Source organism: Manis javanica, chromosome 8 (assembly GCF_040802235.1).
Source record: "Manis javanica isolate MJ-LG chromosome 8, MJ_LKY, whole genome shotgun sequence".
NCBI lineage: Eukaryota > Metazoa > Chordata > Mammalia > Pholidota > Manidae > Manis > Manis javanica.
In genome coordinates, this window is record NC_133163.1 from 30,127,861 (window position 1) to 30,150,301 (window position 22,441).

At 39.3% G+C, this 22,441-nt stretch overlaps 1 protein-coding gene across 4 annotated transcripts in view; it reads right to left on the reverse strand.

Moving 5' to 3' along the window:
* The window catches only part of PCNX1 (pecanex 1), a 288,523-nt gene that overhangs the window by 41,334 nt on the left and 224,748 nt on the right, over positions 1–22,441 (reverse strand). For 3 of the 4 annotated variants that reach the window (XM_073242203.1, XM_073242204.1, XM_036998687.2), the window contains 3 exons: positions 16,526–16,968; positions 15,972–16,112; positions 10,288–15,775 (listed from right to left, as the gene is read on the reverse strand). In XM_073242203.1, coding sequence (XP_073098304.1) covers positions 15,635–15,775; positions 15,972–16,112; positions 16,526–16,968 — 725 coding nt within the window. In that variant the 3' untranslated portion in view covers positions 10,288–15,634. Of the gene's footprint in view, positions 1–10,287; positions 15,776–15,971; positions 16,113–16,525; positions 16,969–22,441 lie in introns of those variants that run through there. The other variant, XM_073242202.1, reaches the window with a different exon arrangement.

Consider the following 22,441-nt stretch of genomic DNA (forward strand, 5'->3'; position numbering starts at 1 on the left):
AGCCCTCCCTTCAGGCAACCCAGGGCACAGCTGCAAGGCCAGCGGCGGGTATGTCTTCCCTCCAAAACCCCCTTCCACGTCCTGCACGTTACCTTTCGCCTGTGTCAGCTGGCTCTTCCCTGGGTTCTCAGAAGGGCCCGAAGTAGGCAGGAAGGAGGGGGGAGAAGGGACGGCGCCTTACTTTCAGCTCTGCTCCCCCGAAAGCCCTTGCTGCCCGCGTCAGTTTCCTGCTGCTTTCCCCACCCCACCGGGAGGCGGCCTGCCAACTCGGGAGTACCCAGCAGCGCCCCTCCTCCGACTAGGTCTGAGATCCCCTCGGGTCTCCGTCGCCTGTTGAACCAATGCTTCAAGTCCATCTGAGAAACCATCTAGCGGGGTTCCCCTCTCGGCCTAAGGTCGCGCGTGGCGGCGGGGTGTGCACGTGTCCCCCTTCGAGCTTATCTGCAGTGAGGCTACTACACGGAGAAGCTGGCTGCTACGGTGAGTCACAATGTAGACTCACAGGGTTCTGGAGTAAGGCCACAGGATAAAACTATATGCCTGTGTCATCAGAAACTGCCCAGGACGAGAATGCTCATTTTGAGTTATTGGAAAAGAAGCACCAGCTTTGAGAGATTCAGTGAAACAATGGCAAGAGAAAGCATTTTGCACAGCACTGACTCAGCACTACCCGGATGTTTTAAGGGGCAATCTTGATATTAAGGTTAATCACTGCAGGGCCCACATTCAGCCAGAAAGAACTCAAATGGGGCAAATATAGAGGTACAGCAGTCAGCAATAAATACGTTGAGTCTGGGAGGTTTATAAGAAATGGCATGTTGCCAGGGAAATTATGTGTGTAGGCTCCTGATTTAAATAGATTCCAAGAGCCTTGACATTGTTGTTTTGTTCCTTACACCTCTTTTGGAACGTGTGCGCTAAGGGTACCTGCTCCACCCCAAAACGCTCCGCACCTGCTACTCAACTTCTCCCCGTTGTGGGCTGAGTTCTTGCTGCCATCTTGTGGCAGTCTACATGAGGGACACTAAAAAGGCCCAGACAGGGACCCCCCTTCCTACACTTCTGTGTGTAGGGATTTGGGAGCTTTGACGCTGAGCTCTCATTTCCTTCCTAACCGAAGAGGCCACCCCTCAACACTCGGCTGCCTCTTGTGAGGGTCTCACTGTCCCTGCCATGGGAATCTCACAGCCCATAGTCAGTCTCTCCCTTCCTCATGTACAATTCAGTGAGATGAGACACGGATGGGGGACTGCGTGTGTGTGTCACTGCTGATAGGGAGGGTACCAACAGAAGCAGCACTAACATTAGCTCTACTTCAGTGTCTGGCAAGAAGACGTTGTCACTTTCTAAGTCAGGGATTTGGGTGTTTCTTATGTAGGTAAAAGCACAAACGCCAAAACTAATAAAAAAGCTTCATTACATCACAGGATTGTCCTTTTTAGCCACATCCCCCATTCAGGTTGCATACTAAAATCTTGGCACTGTCCTCTTCCATAGGTGTATGGTTTCCAACTGTGAGCTTTCTGAGGTCAAGGACTTTCTGTATCCATAACCTGTATCTAGGAGAGGGCTGAGCACAGAGGTTCTTGAGTGAAATTACTCTGCTATTTGATCATAGCAAATCCTGTCAATTCTTCCAGAAGTCATTCTCTTATCTGTAACCCTCCCTATTCTCACTGTCAACACAAGAATATGCTGAGCACCAAGGTCTCCTTCATGATGGGATGCGCATTCCCCTGGACCACTCAATGCTAAGTTCCTCCCCCAGAGCTGCCTTCCTTCCAAAGGAAGCTAATTTACTTAAGGTTTGGAATATGCAGCATCTGAGCTGACAGTGATATTGGGCACCCAAAGGATCATCATGACCGTTAGAATGTAGGTTGGGGAGACATACGGGAACCATATAAACTTAAGCAAAGTCCTAGTGCAGGTCTGACTTACAGTGGGTCCACTGGCTACTTCCCTGGTCCTTGAATATATAATCAGAATGGATATACTTGTAGTTTTGCCAACCAACTAGTTAGTCAACCACACTGGGAAAGACCAAATGGAAGTCTATGACCCCCGACACTCAGCCTAGATAATAAATCACAAACAATACCACTCCTCTGTGGTGGACTTCATATTCCCAACTGATTTACCCATCAGATCCCCACTAAACCCAAACACAGGTGGTATCTTTGCTAGAGAAAATTAACACTGCTTCAAGTACATGGTGATACTTTGTATATGGCCACTCTGGCAAAAGTGGGAATCTCTCAACAGCCTATAGTCAAGAGAAATGACACTAGTATTAGTTCTTATTCTTATCTATCTCTATTGAGAATGAGGGCCAGTAGCAGTTTGCATTCAGATGAGGTACATAACATTATACATTTACAGTCTTGCTCCAGGACTGTTAGTTCTTTCACCCTCTGCCAAAATACAGTCTAAAGGAAGCTGGACCTTGTAGACATGCTGCAGATCATACTGGTCCACTACACTGGAGACATCACATGAATCAGATTGGATGAGCAGGGAGTAGCACCTGTGGTAGGGGATAAAGCCTATGAAGATTCAGGGGCCTGTTGGAACATCCCCTTCAAAATAAAGGACTCATTTCTACCAATACTAAAAAGGAACCATAATGCCTCTTAGGTCAATGTGGATTCTAAAGTCAACAAAGACCATTCATGGGAATACTGCTCTGACCCATTTGCCAAGTCACATGGAAAGCTTTGAGTGGGGACCACTGCAGGAATGTCTGCAACTCTTCCAGGATGTGGTGTAAACAGCCTTGCCACTTCGTCCATACAACCTGGTAGATCTTACAGTATTCAAAGCATCTATGGTGGGAAGAGATGCTGTACAGAGTTTTTGGTAAGCTAACTGGAGAATCGCAATGTAGACTCACAGGGTTCTGGAGTAAGGCCACAGGATAGAACTATATGCCTGCCATTTGGAAACAGCTCTTGGTTTGCTGCTGGGCCTTGGTAGACAGCGTTTGACCATGTGACTCATCAGACATTAAGCTGTAAGTCTGCGCAGGCCCAGAAGCAATCCAAATTCTAAAATGGAAGTGGTACCCAGGGTATTGGACATGAGCAGGGACAGAGGGCATATGTAGGCTGTGTGAGCAGATGGCCCAGACTCCCTCCCATGCTATTCACCATTCACACCGGTGTCTTTCCCTCAGATCACATGTATGGCCAAAGAGTGGGGATGTGTCCCTTATAACCAGTTTACAGAAGAGGGAAAAAACCCAGTTTGGTTCCCAGATGGTTGGCTTGGTATGCAGATACAAGCCCAAACGGGACTGCTGCTGCAATATGATGCACTCAGGTGGTGAGTGGGGAAGTGAAATCATTGCAAGGCAAAAATCAGGTTGTCCAGTCATCCACTTTAGACAGAAGTGGGACAGGCCCAATGCCAGAAAAAAAGAACTCACAGGAATAGCAAATGGCTTGGCTGGCTGGTCAGGAGCCTAAGAGGAGAAAGATTAAGAAGGTCAGCGACAAGAACAGAGTACACGGATGGATCCGTGGGAGTGGGCATGAAGCGTAAAGGTCTATGAATGTGCATAATGACTACCAGAGTATCCTCTATGGAAGAGGCATGAAATAAGCAAGCAGTCCAAATGACTCTGCCAACTGCCATCTGCCATCTTCTTCAGCCACTCCTCTGCTGGCAAAACGGGTACATGAAAGAAGTAGCTGTGGGGGTAGCAAGAGAAGCTATACAATGGGATTCCACTCACCAAGGCTGTCTAGCTACTGATGCTGCCGAGTGTTTAACCTGAGTGCTACAGAGGCCACATGGTGAGCCCCTCATACAATATCCATCTCTCAAGGACAACCATCCACTTGATGGCAACTTGTCTACTTTGCACCCTTTCCACTCCACATGGAGCAGTTATTTATCTTGACTGGAACTGACACATGTTCTAGGTATGGGTCTTCCCTTTCCTGCTTGGAGGACTTTAACACTATGACCATACAAGGTTTTACAGCGCTGGATCCACTCACACAGGATCCCATGGAGCAATGAAGCAGACCAAGGGACAGCAAAGAAGGTGGAATCGAAGGCACATGACCATGGGATCCACTGGTCTTATCACTTAGTGCAGAAGCCACTGACCTGATAGAACAATTGCGTGGCCTTTTTAAAGTGCAGTTGAGACACCAGCTTGGAAATGATACCTGTGAGGATGGGACACCATCCTTCACGAGGCAGGATACATCATAAACCAATGACCATTTTAGTGGTTCTGTGGCCCCAAGAGGCAGAACGCATAAGAATGGGAATGAACAGGTAGAAATGGGAATGACCCCATTCATCATCATTACCAATGACCCACTTCGGGTATTTGTGTTTCCTACTCCCACAACTTCACACTCTGTGGGTCTAACGGGGGAAAAGTTCCCATGAGGATACAGCAAAGAAAGAGTCCCATTCAGCTCAAAACTATGGCTGTCACCCAGTCACTTTTTGCTAAGACACCGGTGGGCAAAGAGGATACCACCATATTAGGAGTAACTGACCCAGCTCAAGAGGAGGCAGGCTTGCTATCACACAATGGGAGCAGGGGAGAACACACCTGGTATTCAGGTGATACCCTGGGGTGTCTCTTGGTGATCCCTTAAATAGAAAATAGCCAGCCAAGCATAATAGTCAAAAGTTAAGAAGGGTATGGTGACCTGGAGCTCGGAGTTCTCAAGGATGAGGGAGCCTGGATCATCCCAGTAGGAACTGAGAGGCAAGAGCAGGTAAATGACTTGACTTGCAGAGGAGCTGGTCAAAAGGGGCTCTCAGGAGGGTACTAGAGTGAGAAATGTGGAGCTGAGCAGTACAAGGACTGTAGTGGACGGTGTGGTGCTCTGCCCAGATTCCACTTCAGAATGGAGGCGACCATTCCCCAGATGCTCAGAGTGTGGCCTCCCCTCACCCCCAGGAAATGCCCTCAGCTTCTTGTCTTAATTCAAGACATCTCAGAAGGGCCACTCCAGCTCCAGATCTCCCCATGGATTCAACTGAAGCCTTGGTTGTAACTGCATCACACTTCAATTTCATCCTCTGCTCAGTCCAGCTTCTTATACTCCCTCCTCATCCATACTGTCCCTAAGAGCACTCCCCAGTAAATTCCTGTGCAAAAAATCAGGCTCAGAGTCTGCTCCCCAAAGAAGCCAACCCCCTACATCCTGCAAACCACCAAGAGAAATCTTCCAAATTTTGCCTCTATCATGCCACTTACTACATGTATTATCCTAGACAAAATTACTGCACATCAGATAGAAAAAGCTTGTATGTTAAGGGGAAACTATGTACAGTCTACAGCATACTCTCTGTCTTAACAGATTCTGATTCTATGGGAGTGATTTTATAACTTTGCAAGTTGTAGGTAGCTGGTAAGACATGTAAATTCTGTCCCCTCTAGCAGAGGCTCAATTGACTCCTCCTCTAAAAAAACAAGTTTGTCTCCATTTCACAAGTCATTTCAACTTTCCTTTACTCTACATAAATTTGTGCTCTTGCAAAAACTTTAAATTTGTATCTACTATAACATGTGGTTAGTTCTTCAGATTAATGCATCAAATGAAGTCTCAGAGTATACATCTTCCTGAGTCATGATTTTACCTTTTCCAGAAATTATCTTTTAACCCTCAATTTCCACATATGTAAAACATATGTAAAAACATCTGGCAGGCTTGTTGTGGATTTATCTGGCACTTGATCTGGACTTAAATGCTTACTGTTGTTAAAAAGACAGGTGCAACATGGAGTCACTCCTGCTAGGCCCAGTTACCAAACTGGTGCTTAACATCTAACCTAACTGCAATTTTCAGCCTCCCCTAGGAATGTAGTCAGGAGTTTTCTGGTCAACACTGTAAGATAATCTGTCACATGTCCTCACCACCTCCCAAAGCAGTCCACCTAATAAGACCCTTTTGTCCACAAATGAAGGTGACCTCACCTGAAATAATCTTGTGCTGTTTAGGGCTTCCTTTAACTACCTTTAAAAGTCTCTTCCTTTCTGTAGCCCTTCTCAGCATCTCTACTTCACAGACGGGCTGCTGCCCAATTCATGAATCAGTAAGACCCACCAGATCTTCAAATTTACTTGAATTTTAACACTGCTATCAACCCTTTCCAAACAAAATCATTACAGCTTTAGAGTCCTTTTCCTGGAATTTGCAATGGAAATATATTGTCCAGGATCTTTAATCTGGCAAGGGTTACCATGCCCCAGCCCTGTGCCACAGACATGTCAGCAACTTGTTTTAGTTTCTTTTGACTACTAGATGAGTTGTATCTAATCAGCCTCTCATTGTAATTTCTTTGGAAAGATATATCTCTTGTTGAGCCTAATCAACAAAGGCAAAAATACAACCCTACAGATGTTACAGACACTACAAACGTGGAAGAACATTTTGAGTTACCCTATGCGGATAAATTTGAAAATGAAATGAGATGGATGTACTCCTTTAACAGTGACTCTCTCAGTGTAGTCTGCAGACTCCAAGGCCCTCTCACGGAATCCTTAAGATACAAAATTATTTTCATAACGATAATAACACATCATCTGCCTTTTTTGCTGTACTGCCATTTACAGTGATGTGTAGAACTACCGCTGCCTTAGCAAGAATCAAATAGCAGAGGCACGCTGAACTGTACCAGGAGCCACTGTGTTCTTTAAAGCTGTGCATTTGCAGGCAGAAAAAACCAGTTTCACTTCAGAACGTGCTTGATGAGAAGCAGTAAAAAAATTTTATTAATTCTTGTTCCTTCAAAATACATCTTTTAATATTCTATGTGGCAAAAATAGGAAGCACAAAAAGCATTTCTGTGACATACTATCATTTTCTCAAAGGACAGCCCTTGTGTGATCGAGGTGTCCTGAGCTCAGAGACTCATTTTTTTGCAGAATGCCATTTTTACTTGAAAAAATGACTAAGAGACAGATTATAGTTATTCAGACTTCAGTGTTTGACAGGTATTTTCTCAGGAATGAAGTGGGCCTGTTGTTCCAAGAAAACTGACATTATTTGTTACCAATAATAAAGTTTGAGTTTTCAATCAAATATTAGAACTTTAGAAAATGTGCATCTACCACTACAAGCTTTGTAATTTCCTGATAAAGGTAGATCCGATTAGATGGATGTTGATACAAATGAATGTGACTTTTTAAAAATGTAAAGAAATGTGACAATATTTGGAAGATCTGTATAACTCAGGGAACCATTATTTTCTAAATAACTACTGTTACAAAATCGCACACAGGTAAAAGATTCATTCCAAGTAAGATAAACCAATGAATTTTAATGTAATCCAGCACAAATAGGGTCCCATAGTGCAACTAACATTTAAGAAACTACCACTTGCCTAATTTTAGTGAAGTATCGAAACAAAAATATCAACAACTATCAGAAAAGACTAATACAATAGTCCTGTCTTCTCCAATTACATACATACATATATATATATGCGTGAGGCCAGGTTTTCTTCATGTGCTTCAACCAAAATAATATTATGCAACACATTGTGTGCAGAAGCAGGTAGGAGTTCAGGTATCTTATACATTTTTTTAAATTTGGAAGCATTATCTTAAATAAAAATGTTATGCTAACATATAATGAATTTATTTATTCATTTCAAAATGACAGTATCTTTAAAATATGTTTAGTTTCTAATGCAATAACTCTAAACCATATAAAAGCTCTTGGGGTGGGGGGAATTATTTAAAAATTATTTTTTAAGTGGCCTCAGAAATTTTTTTAACTGGTAAAAGTATTAAGACCCAAAATTATTAGAACTGCAGTCCTAGAGAAACCCAACTTATTACCAAAACTAACTAAAAAAGCAATAGAAAATCTGAATAGTATTTAAGAAAGTGGCCCTAACAAAAAATCTTCTCCTGAAGATCATTCCAGGTCCAGGTAATTTTACTGTTTTTTTCCCCCAGTAATATTAGGAAATAATTTACACAGAGAGAAGTAGAAATGTCTTGAGATATAGGGTAGCCCCTGAGAAAAAGAGTGTAAACATCTGGACCAATGTCCACCAAAGTTTATGCTGACTTTCAGTTCAAGATCTGCTACAGATGTATCCTAACAGAAACACCTGATTTCTTAGGTGATCTGAGTCTTTTGTTTCTTGAAAGCAATATGCAAGTTCTGGAAGGTTCTGACAGATCTTTTGTGGTGGCTGTGGTCAACAACTGTGCATGCATAGTGAAGTAACCATAGAGTTTGGAGAATGGACTCTGGGTTCAGGGCTAGGCTCTGATTTGTCTGAGCCACTCATGGTGATTCAGCTTCTCCTGTCAAAGACTGTTTTTTAGAAAATCAGGACAGAGGGACAAGTTAAAGATCTTATATATGTCAAATCTTAGAATAATGAAATGAAAGAATATGCTGAAGCTTCCGTGAAAATTTCCCACTCAAGAGAGGTAACAGGAGGTATTTTTCTTCATTTTGGATGATAGTGTATATAGAATGAAGTCCAGAAATACAGACACCTAGCTCCATCCAGTCTGAAACTAAGCCAGCATACATAAGAGGGTAGAACTGAGAAAATTACACAAGTACAGAGCTGGAGTAACACGAATAAAACAATGCTGAAAGCTTAGTCTACCTTTGATTTTGTAGTGGATCAATGTCCTATTTCAGCAACTCTGAATTGGGTTTTCTCTTTCTTGCAACTGTAAGCATCCCAAATAAATCAGTATTTCAGAACTCACCATTTAAAGAAGTATTTCATATGACAATTATACAAAATTTACTCCAAATTTATAAGCTAGACAAACCTGCATTATGTATAAAGAAAAGTATACCTCATTTTAGACATTTGTGCTTACTGTAAGTCCCCACTGGGACATCTGTGGCACACTGTGTTATTGGCATATGACTGAGAAGTGTTGGGTGGTATGCGGCAGCCAACCCATTAACAGCATTATGAACACAGGTTATAATTGGTGTCTTTTGGACTTAGAGTGCTCTCTGGGATGTTGACTTTAACTGATAAAGACAGGCCAGGAGTATTGGGGACCTGGAGCATTCTCATATGGGCCAGTTATTACGTATTCAAACAATGTTCTTGGGAGCAAAAAGGAACCCTGGATGGAGTAAAGGACTTTTCTTTCAGCACAGTTTACTGGGATTGAAACTGAATGGTTTCTTCAAAGGCTTCCAGGCAAGATGGAGTCATGCCTAGTCACTTGCTGTTAATGTATATCCTGAGAAATTACACAGCAATCTAGGGATCCTCTTGTATCAATTTATGTTTTCCCAAATATGAAGTTTAATCCCATTCAGTTACCTTTAATAAGCACATGTGGAGGAAGAGGGAAGAGAATGAACAAGTATTTTGTATAGTAAGTGCTGAATGGATGCCCAAGAAGCACCATTTGGTCAGGGCCTTGCTTCACAAGGCTTTTTACCTTCCTCAGAGGACGATGCGCCTCTATGGGGAGCTTCACTGACTGCAGGTCAGAAAAACATTTTTGAATCCTTTAGGAGGAAAAATCCTAAGTAAACTGCATTTTAAGAATAACAAAGAGGTTTTATGTGACCCAAATTTCAAGTCACCTGCCCTCTGACTCTCTGGCTCTAAGACAGCCCAGGCACACAGCGAATTCCTTTCTTTGAAGATGTGTTTCATTTAAGCAGCATGTTTCCTGTCACTAAAAATCTACTGTCCTTTAAAGACTAAACACCACTACATTTCCCGTTGTGCCACTGTGACCCCAGGCAGGAAGATGGCAAACTGTTTGGGACTCTGTTGCAGATGGCACAAAATCTTCATCCTGCTGGCTTTGTTGATACTAGTAATTAAAATGAAGGGCTTAATAAGTGATTTAATCAAGATATGTGTTCTCATTGTGAGTCAGCTTGCATTTTCTTCAAGTACTATACATGAAATCAGTGGGTTAGTACACACACCAGATTAGCATCTGCCTTATTTTGATGACCATAATCCAAACATACTTCCCTATTTTCTGTATTGTAACTTACTGTAATATAGTGAACACATACGAATTTTTATCCTACATGTTCTAATGATACAATGTTCTAATATTGTATCATTAATATGACACAGTCAGATAATTCTGATGGAAACTACCTTTTTACTAAGGATGAAAAGATATCCTCTGAATATGAAATATGTACATTTCTATTATAAGCTGAATCACAGGGTTACAGGCCAAAGCTTCTGTTTAAAATGATTACTTCAGAACCAAGTGTGTTTTTAAGATATGCTATGCAGAACTTCATATGGTGTACTCTAATTTTTAACAAAAATGGACCGAAGGCAAAATGAAAAACAAATTTATTTCCTCAGTGTTTTGTCCATTGTCAATACTGTATTTCTGATGCAATATATTTGCAAAGAAAAAAAAACAATCTTGGCTTTTATTTTCCATTTTGAACAACTACAATATTTACAAGCTGTTTAGAATAACAAACACTCAGACACACACACACTCACAGACCCACGCGAGTACATATATTCTTATCTCTGGTTTATATACTGAATGCTGGTAGAGGCAATGAATACTTTCACAGCCCATGATCAGAAAAAAAGGGAAACCCATTTTCCTTCCTCACACCTACCTTCCTGAATCATTTTTAGTATTCTTCCTTTCATTTCCTCATGCAGAGCTCATTGCCAGACTTATATAGGGTTAAGGTAATCAGTTTTCACAATTTATTTTTACTTGAACTATAAGCTTTTAAAAAGCGTAAGCAGACATGGTTTCCCCATTTCTATTATTTTGGTTGTATAATCAAGCTTCATATATAAAAAATACTGGTTTAACCACAATTACACTAGACCCAAGAGTCATCTGGAGCAGCCATCTCATCTGCTAGGGTGTTCCAGGGTGTCACCTCTTCTGTGCAAGTGCCCGCAGGGATTCATCCTTATCACTACCTTAGACGGCTTCTGTTCCTTCTACCTTGGTTCCACTGAATCATAAATTGTCAGATACAGAGCTGAGTCATAACAAACAAGGTATAACCCTATATAATAGGTATAAGTATTAGAGCAGAGCTGTCATATAACCTTGAGATGACAATCAGCTCTGGTTCACCCAAAGACTGTTATGTTGCTTCCACAAAAATGGCAAATGATGAAGTTCATCTCACAAAGAGAACTTACTCTAATTCAGAAAGAATATGTGGCTGACAGGCAATAAAGAGAAATTCTTATTACACGTAATTCTTGACAGATGACTCTGGTGAGGTGATTCAAAGCAGAAAATGTACTTCTGTTTCAAGTAAAATTAATACTCCACTCACACACCTACCAGATCTATTTGTATAATAATTAATTCCTTTCCAATCACAGTTTTTACCTAAATGTTTCACAGGTTAAAAATGAAAAGGCCTGGGTGTTTATCAACCAGATTTAAAAAAAAAGAGAGAGAAAAACAAAGAGAGGTTGGTTTTTAAAGAGTTAATTTAAAACAACTATACATATCTAACATAATACTAAAATTTATGCTGCACAAATTCATGGTTAGTATCCAACCTTCCTCTGTGTCCAATTCAATAAAACTCAATTTCCACATAACAGTGAAACAGAAAGTTCAAAGGCCATTCACTGGTTCCAAGCATCATCTTAGCCTTGACTGACACCATTCTCTCCACTCATCTTAGAACTGAGGGAAAAGCCTCTAGAATAAAATGGATGTTTTATACCTCATCTGAACAATGCATCCTATTAAAGGAAAAAACTGACTGGGTCTGTGTCCAAAGTAATTTTACCTGATTATATTACCCTACAAAAAAGAGTAAGTATCAATACTGAGGACTTAGAAAGGTGGGAGTTTTACACATGTTCATGAAAAAGGAATGAAAATAAACATGAGTAAATTAACAATCTGGGCAGCAGTTTATGGTTTAGTAGCTAGTAAACAAATATAAAGAATTCTCATACAAAATTTGAAATTACCTTTTTCTCAACTCACATATATAGGAGAAAAGATTTTTGAAAGTTAACTAAAAGAATTTTAGACTCTCAGCAAATCACGAGTTTAAGACCCAGTTCTTAGATGCACGACTCAAGGCAGCAATCCACCATGAAGAATTTCTAAGCAGAGACAGAAGGATGCTGCTTAGAAGCAAAGTGGAATTTATTAAGGCTAAGTTACCCTTGCTTGAATTTGAGGCTGTGTTTTACATTTTGGTATGAGATGGAAAAAGAAACCAACCCAGCAAGAAAAACACATCTTTTTAATGAGCAGTAGTTTCCTATATATATTCTTACTTGCATTTTCATTGTCTGACATTTGGTACAGAGTAATTTTCCATATCTCACCAGGACAGAAATATTGTCTGAAGTATCTCAGTATACCTGAAACATTTTTAAAAATACTTCAAATCTAATGGAAGTTAATCTTCTAGTAATGGAAACTCAAAGAAGGCAGAACATGGATGAAGTCTGTTGTCTAACTTCCTGAAAGATAATTAATTTTCTCTTATCTTAAAAATATACAGCCTCACCACCTACTCTCTCCCAAGCCCCTTAAATATCAGCATCTTATGTTAATCTAGACTCTTGGGAAAATTAGAGTTCTTTAGAAAAAGATGAACATTTAGAATTTTATCAAGTACTGAAAATGGTATAAAAAGCTCACAGCAAGTTACAAGCTGCAAGATTAAGCAAAAGATTGATTTTGAGTTACAAAATGATTTTTTCCACTGAATGAGAGCAAGTAAGAAAAAAAACCTAACAATTTCTAACTCATTCCAGGACTCTCTCTCAAAAAGGAGAAAAAAACAAAATCAAACAAGAAAAAACTAGAAAGATATCAATGAAACTCAAAAGGAAATAAAGAAAAGCCAGTTTTAATGACATATTTTTACTTCCAAATTAGGGAACTCTGAAAGTTTTGGCAATTGTGAAGTAAAGCTAGTAATGTATGCTGGGGTCTTGTACATTCATGAAAAAACAGGGAATCTAAATAAATTGTTCCCTATTCTCCAAGGGGGAACAGGGATAGAAAAAGACATGTTTGATAAATTAAAGTGTGAACATTTCTATATAATAATTTAAGGTCATATTATTCTTAAGACATGAATCTTTGTTTTCAATTAACTGTTTCTCCTGATGTGATTATTAGAAAAGTATTATGATTTTTAAAAGACTATCCATTTCAGATTTTAAAAATAAGAACAGCTCTTCTTAGGGTTCCTTATTCATAAATTCACTAGCAAAAGGACTATCTGATAACAAAGTTCAACTGGTTTTGAGAAAAACGTCCAGTTGCTACTCCAAATCAAGACCCAATATATATGGTTCAGCATAAAATCTTGCCTTACATTTGAAATCTGACTCTTTAGACTGTGTGATATGTTTAACAATTGGGGGCAGGGGTGAAGGACAAGGAATAAAAATAATTCTAGTCCTTCCAATTAAATAATCCGAAGTTCTTTTTCTTTCTTTTTTTCTTTTCTGTGTGGGAAAATGAATTATTTTCCCTTTAAGACTGAAAAGGCTCCCCCGGTCTTCTCATCTAGAATGACTATGAGAAGATCATACTCATTTCAGAAAGGGAACAAGCAGCAGGGAACACAATTCCTTTGAGGAGATTTTAAATAATAGATAGAGATAAGTAGATGGATCGTACGCTCGGTTGCAGAAGGAAAGAAAAGAGCCTGAGCTTTAATGGCACACTGATCTGCCAAAATGAGGCAAATACAACATGTAAGAGTATCAGGAAAACATATTCCCATTAGTTGGGAAAGGACACTACTGTGTAAAGGTTCAATAAATCACAATGTTTTCAAACAGTAAATTATGCAAAGTGTAAGGTCTGGAAATGTCAATAAGAAGCACACTGGGTCTTGAATAACCACAGACATTTTAAATCAGAAAAAGGAAACCTAAATAGGTTTTGGGGTGGAAATGCAGTAAGATGCTGTACATTAGCTATTTACTTCCTAAGTTTTCATTCCTTCTACTGAGGTGTTATGTTACACTGTAAGATCCACATCACAATTATTAAGAAAAACAGCTTTTCTCCTGTTACCTCTTCAAGAGATACTTTAAATCTGTGCTGTCCAATGTAGCCACTAGGCTCAGGTGGCTAGTGAGTACTTGAAATATGGCCAGTACCATAGTGAAATAGTAATACTTTGGATATATGGAATTAAATAAAATGCATGATTAAAATTAATTTCACCTGCTTTTTACTTTCCATTCACAGGGGTTAGAAAGATGGCTGCTCCTAAATGCTCAGAGGAGATATACAATCTTTGGAGTTTCACACAAAAAGGGAAAGTTTTCTGAAGGATTTAAAAAATGCCAAAAGTTGAAAATTAAATCTAAATTGCAATTCCCACATTGCCCAATTGTAAATCTGAACTGTATTTTTCCCTGAATACACGCATTTAAAAATAGGAAAAAAAACCAGTAAAATTTAAGTTAGGAGACAACATAAGAATTAAATCAATTTCACACTTACAAATATTTCAAATTACAGCCACACTATAAATTACAGGAAATAAAGTTAAAGCAATAGAAAAAGAAGAGAGGAGGAAAATGAAAGGTGAAGTTATTCAAAAGGGATAGAACAGTAAGAACTGCACCACTTGGATTATTTTGTTTGAAAAATTTTACTTGATTGAACTGCATGTGAATAATTTCAAGAGCCAGTAACTCTTAAAATCAATCCTTTCTTTAAATTCCTGGACGTCACCTTCTTCTTTGAAAAGCAAAAGGATCTTCCCAAACTGACCCCAGCAGAGCTTGACCCCGGTGGAAAGAAGAGTCCTGGGGCCCACACCATGCTGGGGATCATCCGAAACGTGGACACAGGAGCTGGCAGTAGTGTTCACAGGACCGACACAGTGACTTTTGGCAACGGGAAATGCCAATGATGAATCTACATGTATTTTGAGATTTAGGATTCGTTTTAAAGAACATATCCAATATATTGGTATGAAGTATAGACTACTAACAGAAAAAAATGAGCAGCACAGTTCCTGCTATGTATGTTTATAAGGAAAGGGAAGGGGTTAATCCCAAAGGCAATTTAAATAATGGTGTTTTATTTTTATACATAAATAAATGTTCTGAGAAATCTCAGACTTTAGTGCATTGTAAAAAATTAGTGCAGTTTTCTCATTAAAGTTTTTAGCGCTCAAGGAGTAAGATAAATCTATGTTCATAGTCTCTTTCACTGTACATTAAACTTTTATACTGCTATATGTTGAACTGAAGGTTTCTACACTGGTCTGTTTTTAAAAATCAAGGGAGATGTATTTCATGTTCTATGACAAAACATGGCAATTATTTTTGGCAGAGAAATTAGAAAAATATGAGATCACAGTCTAGAAATGAAGTTTGTCGATTTAAAGCATAGACAATGCATAGGAAAAAACTTCTTTTAAGGACATACTTTAACAGAATTTCATCCTTCATGCAAAATGTTTTCTCAGCAGCTAACTTAAAAAAATATTTCAGCTTTATTTGGGGATGGAAACAGTGACACAAGTCAGGATGAAGAGCAAAGGAGAGGTGCCTGACCAAGCCCACTCTATATTCAAGTCTCTCCCATACAGATCAAAGCTGTGGGCATCTTCTGCTCTGTCCTCTTTTTCCAATGTCTTGGAATTGAGAGGGAAAAGAAATGAAGTTATAAAACACAGGCTCACACTTCAGCCCCAAGTTCTAGTACCCCAGTTTCAATTACAGTCACATATTTATCATCAATCTGGACCAGAAGTACTGTCTTGTCGATGTGGGATCTAGTACCTGGATCTCTGCTGCAAGGCACCCAGCGGTGAATTACCTAATGATTCAGAATAACACAAGTTAGTGGCAGAGACCCTGAATACACTTGCAAACTCTTCTCCCTCACTTAACAGTAGAGATAGCAATCCTGTTTGATAATTAAGCATAAGTATGTAAGTTGGCTAAATACATGCATACAGTTAGGCTACCAAAAAGTCAGAGCACCACAAAGTTAGCTTCGTAAGAGAACTTACATGGCCTTCCATGCCCTCCTGAGGACTCCAGTCTTTCCAGCTGTTTCTCCCAGCTTTTAATCGGATACCTTCGTCAGGCCACTGCAGCTCTTTCCTTTTTGACAGGTTGATCCCATCCAGAATTTGACTGGGATCCACAATCTATATTGTAAATAAACATAGATCATTTCCAATTCACTTTTTTCTTAGGGATGAAAAATTATATAATCCCAAACACAATTTCTTTTCCAAACACAGGAGTCTTTGTGTCTCCATTTTTCCACTGCCTATAATGGAACAAAAAATGATCTATAAAGAGCCACCTCCTGAATTCCATTTAGCCTACTGGTTAAAGCCACATGACAACAGCTGAATATGGACCAAATATCACCACTGAAAAATTGCTTGCTTTTAGTTTTTACACTGGGATTTTTTTCCCAACATTCAAAAATGTTCTAGTCTTCAGACTATGTAATATAAGGTATGTTTTCATATGAACCCTTCACTCAACAAACAAAAACCAAAAACAAATGAGTAAGAAAAATGGCACAAGAAAAAACCCTGGTCTTACTCACTTGGACCCTGTAAATCACTTCCCCCTTTTTGGTGTGTGAATTACTGGCAGGACTTAAGGTGTTGCCTGGCTGTGCATCCGTGGCACTGCTCTGTCCTCCATCAGTCCCAAGAAAGCCCACAACAGTGTGGTGTTTGCAGGCTGGGATGCTTTGGCTGGAGCTGCTGGAAGAAGGCAGGCCGTGCTGCACACAGGCCATGCCACTCTGACTGGAGGCTTCCATTTGGTTCACCATAGAGAGGCGGGACTGGATGGATGACGGTAGGTTTCGAAGCGATATCTGACTGGTAGATGAGCGCCGACAAGGCACGAATCCTGTGGCGGACATCCGGAGCGACGAATGCCGGCTGCTATAACAGTAAGATGACTGGCTGGCGACTGAGGCCCGAGCAGGGGACTGTCTGACCAGACTGGACTGCACGGAGTGCGAGCTGTGGCTCGTGCCTAAGGAAGGAGAAGCGACAACAGAACCCGTTCTAAGTGGAGTGATTCAAACACATTTTTTTTTTTGGGTTTGTAACACTTTCTCCCTTAAGCAATTACTTAGTGAGTTTACTGAACTTGGCATTTATACCTAAAACTTTTAAGTTTGTCAAAAAAATACCTGAGATCTGTTTTCTTGAGTAGTTTTTACAATATAATTTTTATTTGCTCAAACTTTTCAAAATTCAAATTCTGGGACATAAAAAAAGTTACAATTAAATCATATACAGCAAATGAGGATTTAATATTGAATTAAATCTTCAATACCTTTCACAGAAATATTTCAGAATGACAAAAACTAACTCTTTAATACATCAGAAATGAAGTACCTCATGGAAATGAGACAGTGAGAAATATTTATTAAGGATCTACTATGTGGCAAGCTCTAAGTACTATTTCTCAAAGGATAATACTAATGCCAGTTCAATCTATTCAATAACAAGCTACACTGCTTAGACACAGTGATGCCACACTGTAATTTTCATATCCATTAAGGTTTTACTAATATGAATTTTCAGTGCTACTGAATAGCAGGTTCTCCTGCATCCTTTTTCAAATGGCTTGACACGATCCTTCAGGTTTTTCTGACTCAAAACAGTGATGTGAAGATTATTAGAAAATAATTTTAAAATACTTATATTTCAGAAAACAAAAATAAATTTCTGTATTTATATTGAATTTCTATAATTGTAAAAAATAGCTATATATACTTTTTAATCTGACAATTAAAAAAGCCAATCGATGTAAGAGCAAAAGGTACATTTACAAGAGCACATTGAAAATTTTAGGTTTTCACTCAGAAGTTAAAAAAGAACATAGAGAATGTTGATAATATACCTCTTTAGTCTTAACAATGCCAGTATCACTGGATTTTTCTTTTTTTTTTTTGAGAGGGCATCTCTCATATTTATTGATCAAATTGTTGTTAACAACAATAAAATTCTGTATAGGGGAGTCAATGCTCAATGCACAATCATTAATCCACCCCAAGCCTAATTCTCATCAGTCTCCAATCTTCTGAAGCATAACGAACAAGTTCTTACATGGTGAACGAATTCTTACATAGTGAATAAGTTCTTACATGGTGAACAGTAGAAGGGCAGTCATCACAGAAACCTTCGGGTTTTTTTTTTTTGTCATAAAAACGTGGTTTATTGGAGGAAAAAAAGAAAGTGAATATGCTATTATACTTTTTGTCTTTAAATTTCTAACATTAAAGGAGGAATTGGATATATAATAGTCAATCACTCCTTAATAACCTTTAAAAATAATTGAAATGTACAATACAGTAATAAATGTTACATGCAGTGTAAGGTTTAAAATGTACTGACAATTTATGTTAGATAGTAAATGGGTGTACTTATTAATATCTTCTAAATGTGCATATTGTTTTTTTTTTTTGAGAGGGTATCTCTCATATTTATTGATCAAATGGTTGTTAACAACAATAAAATTCAGTATAGGGGGGTCAATGCTCAATGTACAATCATTAATCCATCCCAAGCCTAATTCTCGTCAGTCTCCAATCTTCTGAAGCATAACGAACAAGTTCTTACATGGTGAACGAATTCTTACATAGTGAATAAATTCTTACATGGCGAACAGTACAAGGGCATTCATCACAGAAACTTTCGGTATTGATCACGCATTATGAACTATAAACAATCAGGTCAAATATGAATATTCGTTTGATTTTTATACTTGATTTATATGTGGATCCCACATTTCTCCCTTTATTATTATTATTATTTTTATTTTTAATAAAATGCTGAAGTGGTAGGTAGATGCAAGATAAAGGTAGAAAACATAGTTTAGTGCTGTAAGAGGGCAAATGTAGATGATCAGGTGTGTGCCTATGGACTAAGTATTAATCCAAGCTAGACAAGGGCAGCAAAACATCCACGGATGCAGAAGATTTCTCTCAAACCAGGGGGGGTGAGGTTCTGAGCCTCACCTCTGCTGATCCAAAAATTCTCACCTGATGGCCCCCCTGCGACTGTGCCTGTCTTAGGTTGTTCCTCCCTTGAGGAATCTTACCCGTCTCTGGCTAACCAGTCATCTTCCGGGGCCATACAGGGAAATGTAAAGTTGGTAAGTGAGAGAGAAGCCATATTGTTTGCAAAGGTTAGCTTTTTACTTCTTTGCAGATTTATGCCCTGTGGCTTCTATGCCCAGCACTTGTCTCGAGGTATCTTTACCACCTGGAGGAATTATGATACTCAGTAAATTCGATATGAGGCACGAATTCTACTTAAGGGTTGTAATTAGGAAGGAAGAAGAAAAGCTATAGAGGTAGCATATGGAAGAAAACATGGGAGGACTGATTATTTCTTTGACATATCTTCTTGTAGAGTACCTTAAGTATGTATAGGTTTTAAACTACTAACTAATTTGCACACACATATTAACATAATAGGAATACGGTGACATAAACAAAGCAAATCTATAATTACCATCCATCTCCAGTGAAGCCAAGAAAACCATTTAAGCACCCTAGGCATTTGTGAAAATTTGTCTATGATATGATGGATATTGTCCAACTGTACTTGAACAGTCTGAGAAAAATCAGACAAATTAAAGCAGCCCATTTCTGGGATCTGTTCACATCCCATATGTTCTTTTAACCGTAGATAGTCTATAGTCATAAGATTTTGGAGTGCTACAACTTGCACCCCTCCCAACTGCTGGTTGAGATCCAACAGTACAGATCCGGTCAAATTCGTTGTCTCACTGTATGCACATGCCAGCCTAGACATCTCCCTCCTCATTCCAACGGCAAGTCCAGGAAACGGTGGGGTGGACGCAGCCACAACTGCAGCATCGCCCAGATCCCTGTGGAGGCTTTTTGATGATCATCCCCCTGGCACAAGTCCTCCAGAGAGTGCTGATGCCGGAAGCTCCTCTTCATATCGTATCTTAGCTCATTTTCTGGGTATCCAAGCTAGGCCTTGATCCTCTGCATACAAACAAACAGACCCTTTGCCCACACTTTGACATGCCCTCTATACCACTGTGCAGAACTCATTGGAGGTCAGCACACAGGAACTGCTTTTTTTTTTTTTTTATTAAGAGAAAGGAATATTATCAGAAAAGAGTACCTCCATAGCTGATCATCTGACACCCTTTAAGTGATCAACATTAAGGATATTTAAAGCATGCGTTGATCTTTGATTTACCAATAGTTTTATAATAGTTTTATCCTGTCAGGGAGTAATCCCCCTTTTATTTATTTATTTCTTTTCTTTTTTTTAATTTTTAATCTACACTTACATGAAGAATACTATGTTTACTATGCTCTCCCCTAAATCAGGTCCCCCCTAACAACCACATTACGGTTACTGTCCATCAGCTTAGCAAAATGTTGTAGAGTCACTACTTGTCCTCTCTGTGTTGTGCAGCCCACCCTTCCCTTTCTCCCTCCCCCCCCATGCATACTAATCTTAATACCTCCCTTCTTCTCCCGCCCCCATCCCTCCCTGCCCACCCATCCTCCCCAGTTCCTTTCCCTTTGGTACCTGTTAGTCCATTTTTGGGTTCTGTAATTCCGCTGCTGTTTTGTTCCTTCAGTTTTTCCTTTGTTCCTATACTCCTCAGATGAGTGAAATCATTTGGTATTTCTCTTTCTCCACTTGGCTTATTTCACTGAGCATAATACTCTCCAGCTCCATCCATGTTGCTTCAAATGGTTGGATTTTTCCACTTCTTATGGCTGAGTAGTACTCCATTGTGTATATGTACCACATCTTCTTTATCCATTCATCTACCGATGGACATTTAGGTTGCTTCCAATTCTTGGCTATTGTAAATAGTGCTGCGATAAACATAGGGGTGCATCTGTCTTTCTCATACGTGATTGCTGTGTTCTTAGGGTAAATTCCTAGGAGTGGAATTCCTGGGTCAAATGGTAGGTCTGTTTTGAGCATTTTGATGCACCTCCATACTGCTTTCCACAATGGTTGAACTAATTTACATTCCCACCAGCAGTGTAGGAGGGTTCCCCTTTCTCCACAGCCTCGCCAACATTTGTGGTTGTTTGTTTTTTGGATGGCAGCTATCCTTACTGGTGTGAGGTGATACCTCATTGTAGTTTTAATTTGCATTTCTCTGATAATTAGTGATGTGGAGCATCTTTTCATGTGTCTCTTGGCCATCTGTATTTCTTTTTTGGAGAACTGTCTGTTCAGTTCCTCTGCCCATTTTTTAATTGGGTTATTTGTTTTTTGTTTGTTGAGGCGTGTGAGCTCTTTATATATTCTGGACGTCAAGCCTTTATCGGATCTGTCATTTTCAAATATATTCTCCCATACTGTAGGGTTCCTTTTTGTTCTATTGATGGTGTCTTTCGCTGTACAGAAGCTTTTCAGCTTAATGTAGTCCCACTTGCTCATTTTTGCTGTTGTTTTCCTTGCTCGGGGAGATATGTTCAAGAAGAGGTCACTCATGTTTATGTCTAAGAGGTTTTTGCCTATGTTTTTTTTCAAGAGTTTAATGGTTTCATGACTTACATTCAGGTCTTTGATCCATTTTGAGTTTACCTTTGTATATGGGGTTAGACAATGGTCCAGTTTCATTCTCCTACATGTAGCTGTCCAGTTTTGCCAGCACCATCTGTTGAAGAGACTGTCATTTTGCCATTGTATGTCCATGGCTCCTTTATCAAATATTAATTGACCATATATGTTTGGGTTAATTTCTGGGGTCTCTAATCTGTTCCACTGATCTGTGGCTCTGTTCTTGTGCCAGTACCAAATTGTCTTGATTACTATGGCTTTGTAGTAGAGCTTGAAGTTGGGGAGTGAGATCCCCCCTACTTTATTCTTCTTTTTCAGGATTGCTTTGGCTATTCGGGGTCTTTGGTGTTTCCATATGAATTTTTGAATTAATTGTTCCAATTCATTGAAGAATGTTGCTGGTAATTTGAGAGGGATTGCATCAAATCTGTATATTGCTTTGGGCAGGATGGCCATTTTGACGATATTAATTCTTCCTAGCCATGAGCATGGGATGAGTTTCCATTTATTAGTGTCCCCATTAATTTCTCTTAAGAGTGACTTGTAGTTTTCAGAGTATAAGTCTTTCACTTCTTTGGTTAGGTTTATTCCTAGGTATTTTATTCTTTTTGATGCAATGGTGAATGGAATTGTTTTCCTGATTTCTCTTTCTATTGATTCATTGTTAGTGTATAGGAAAGCTACAGATTTCTGTGTGTTAATTTTGTATCCTGCAACTTTGCTGTACTCCGATATCAGTTCTAGTAGTTTTGGAGTGGAGTCTTTAGGGTTTTCTATGTACAGTATCATATCATCTGCAAATAGTGACAGTTTAACTTCTTCTTTACCAATCTGGATTCCTTGTATTTCTTTGTTTTGTCTGATTGCCGTGGCTAGGACCTCCAGTACTATGTTAAATAACAGTGGGGAGAGTGGGCATCCCT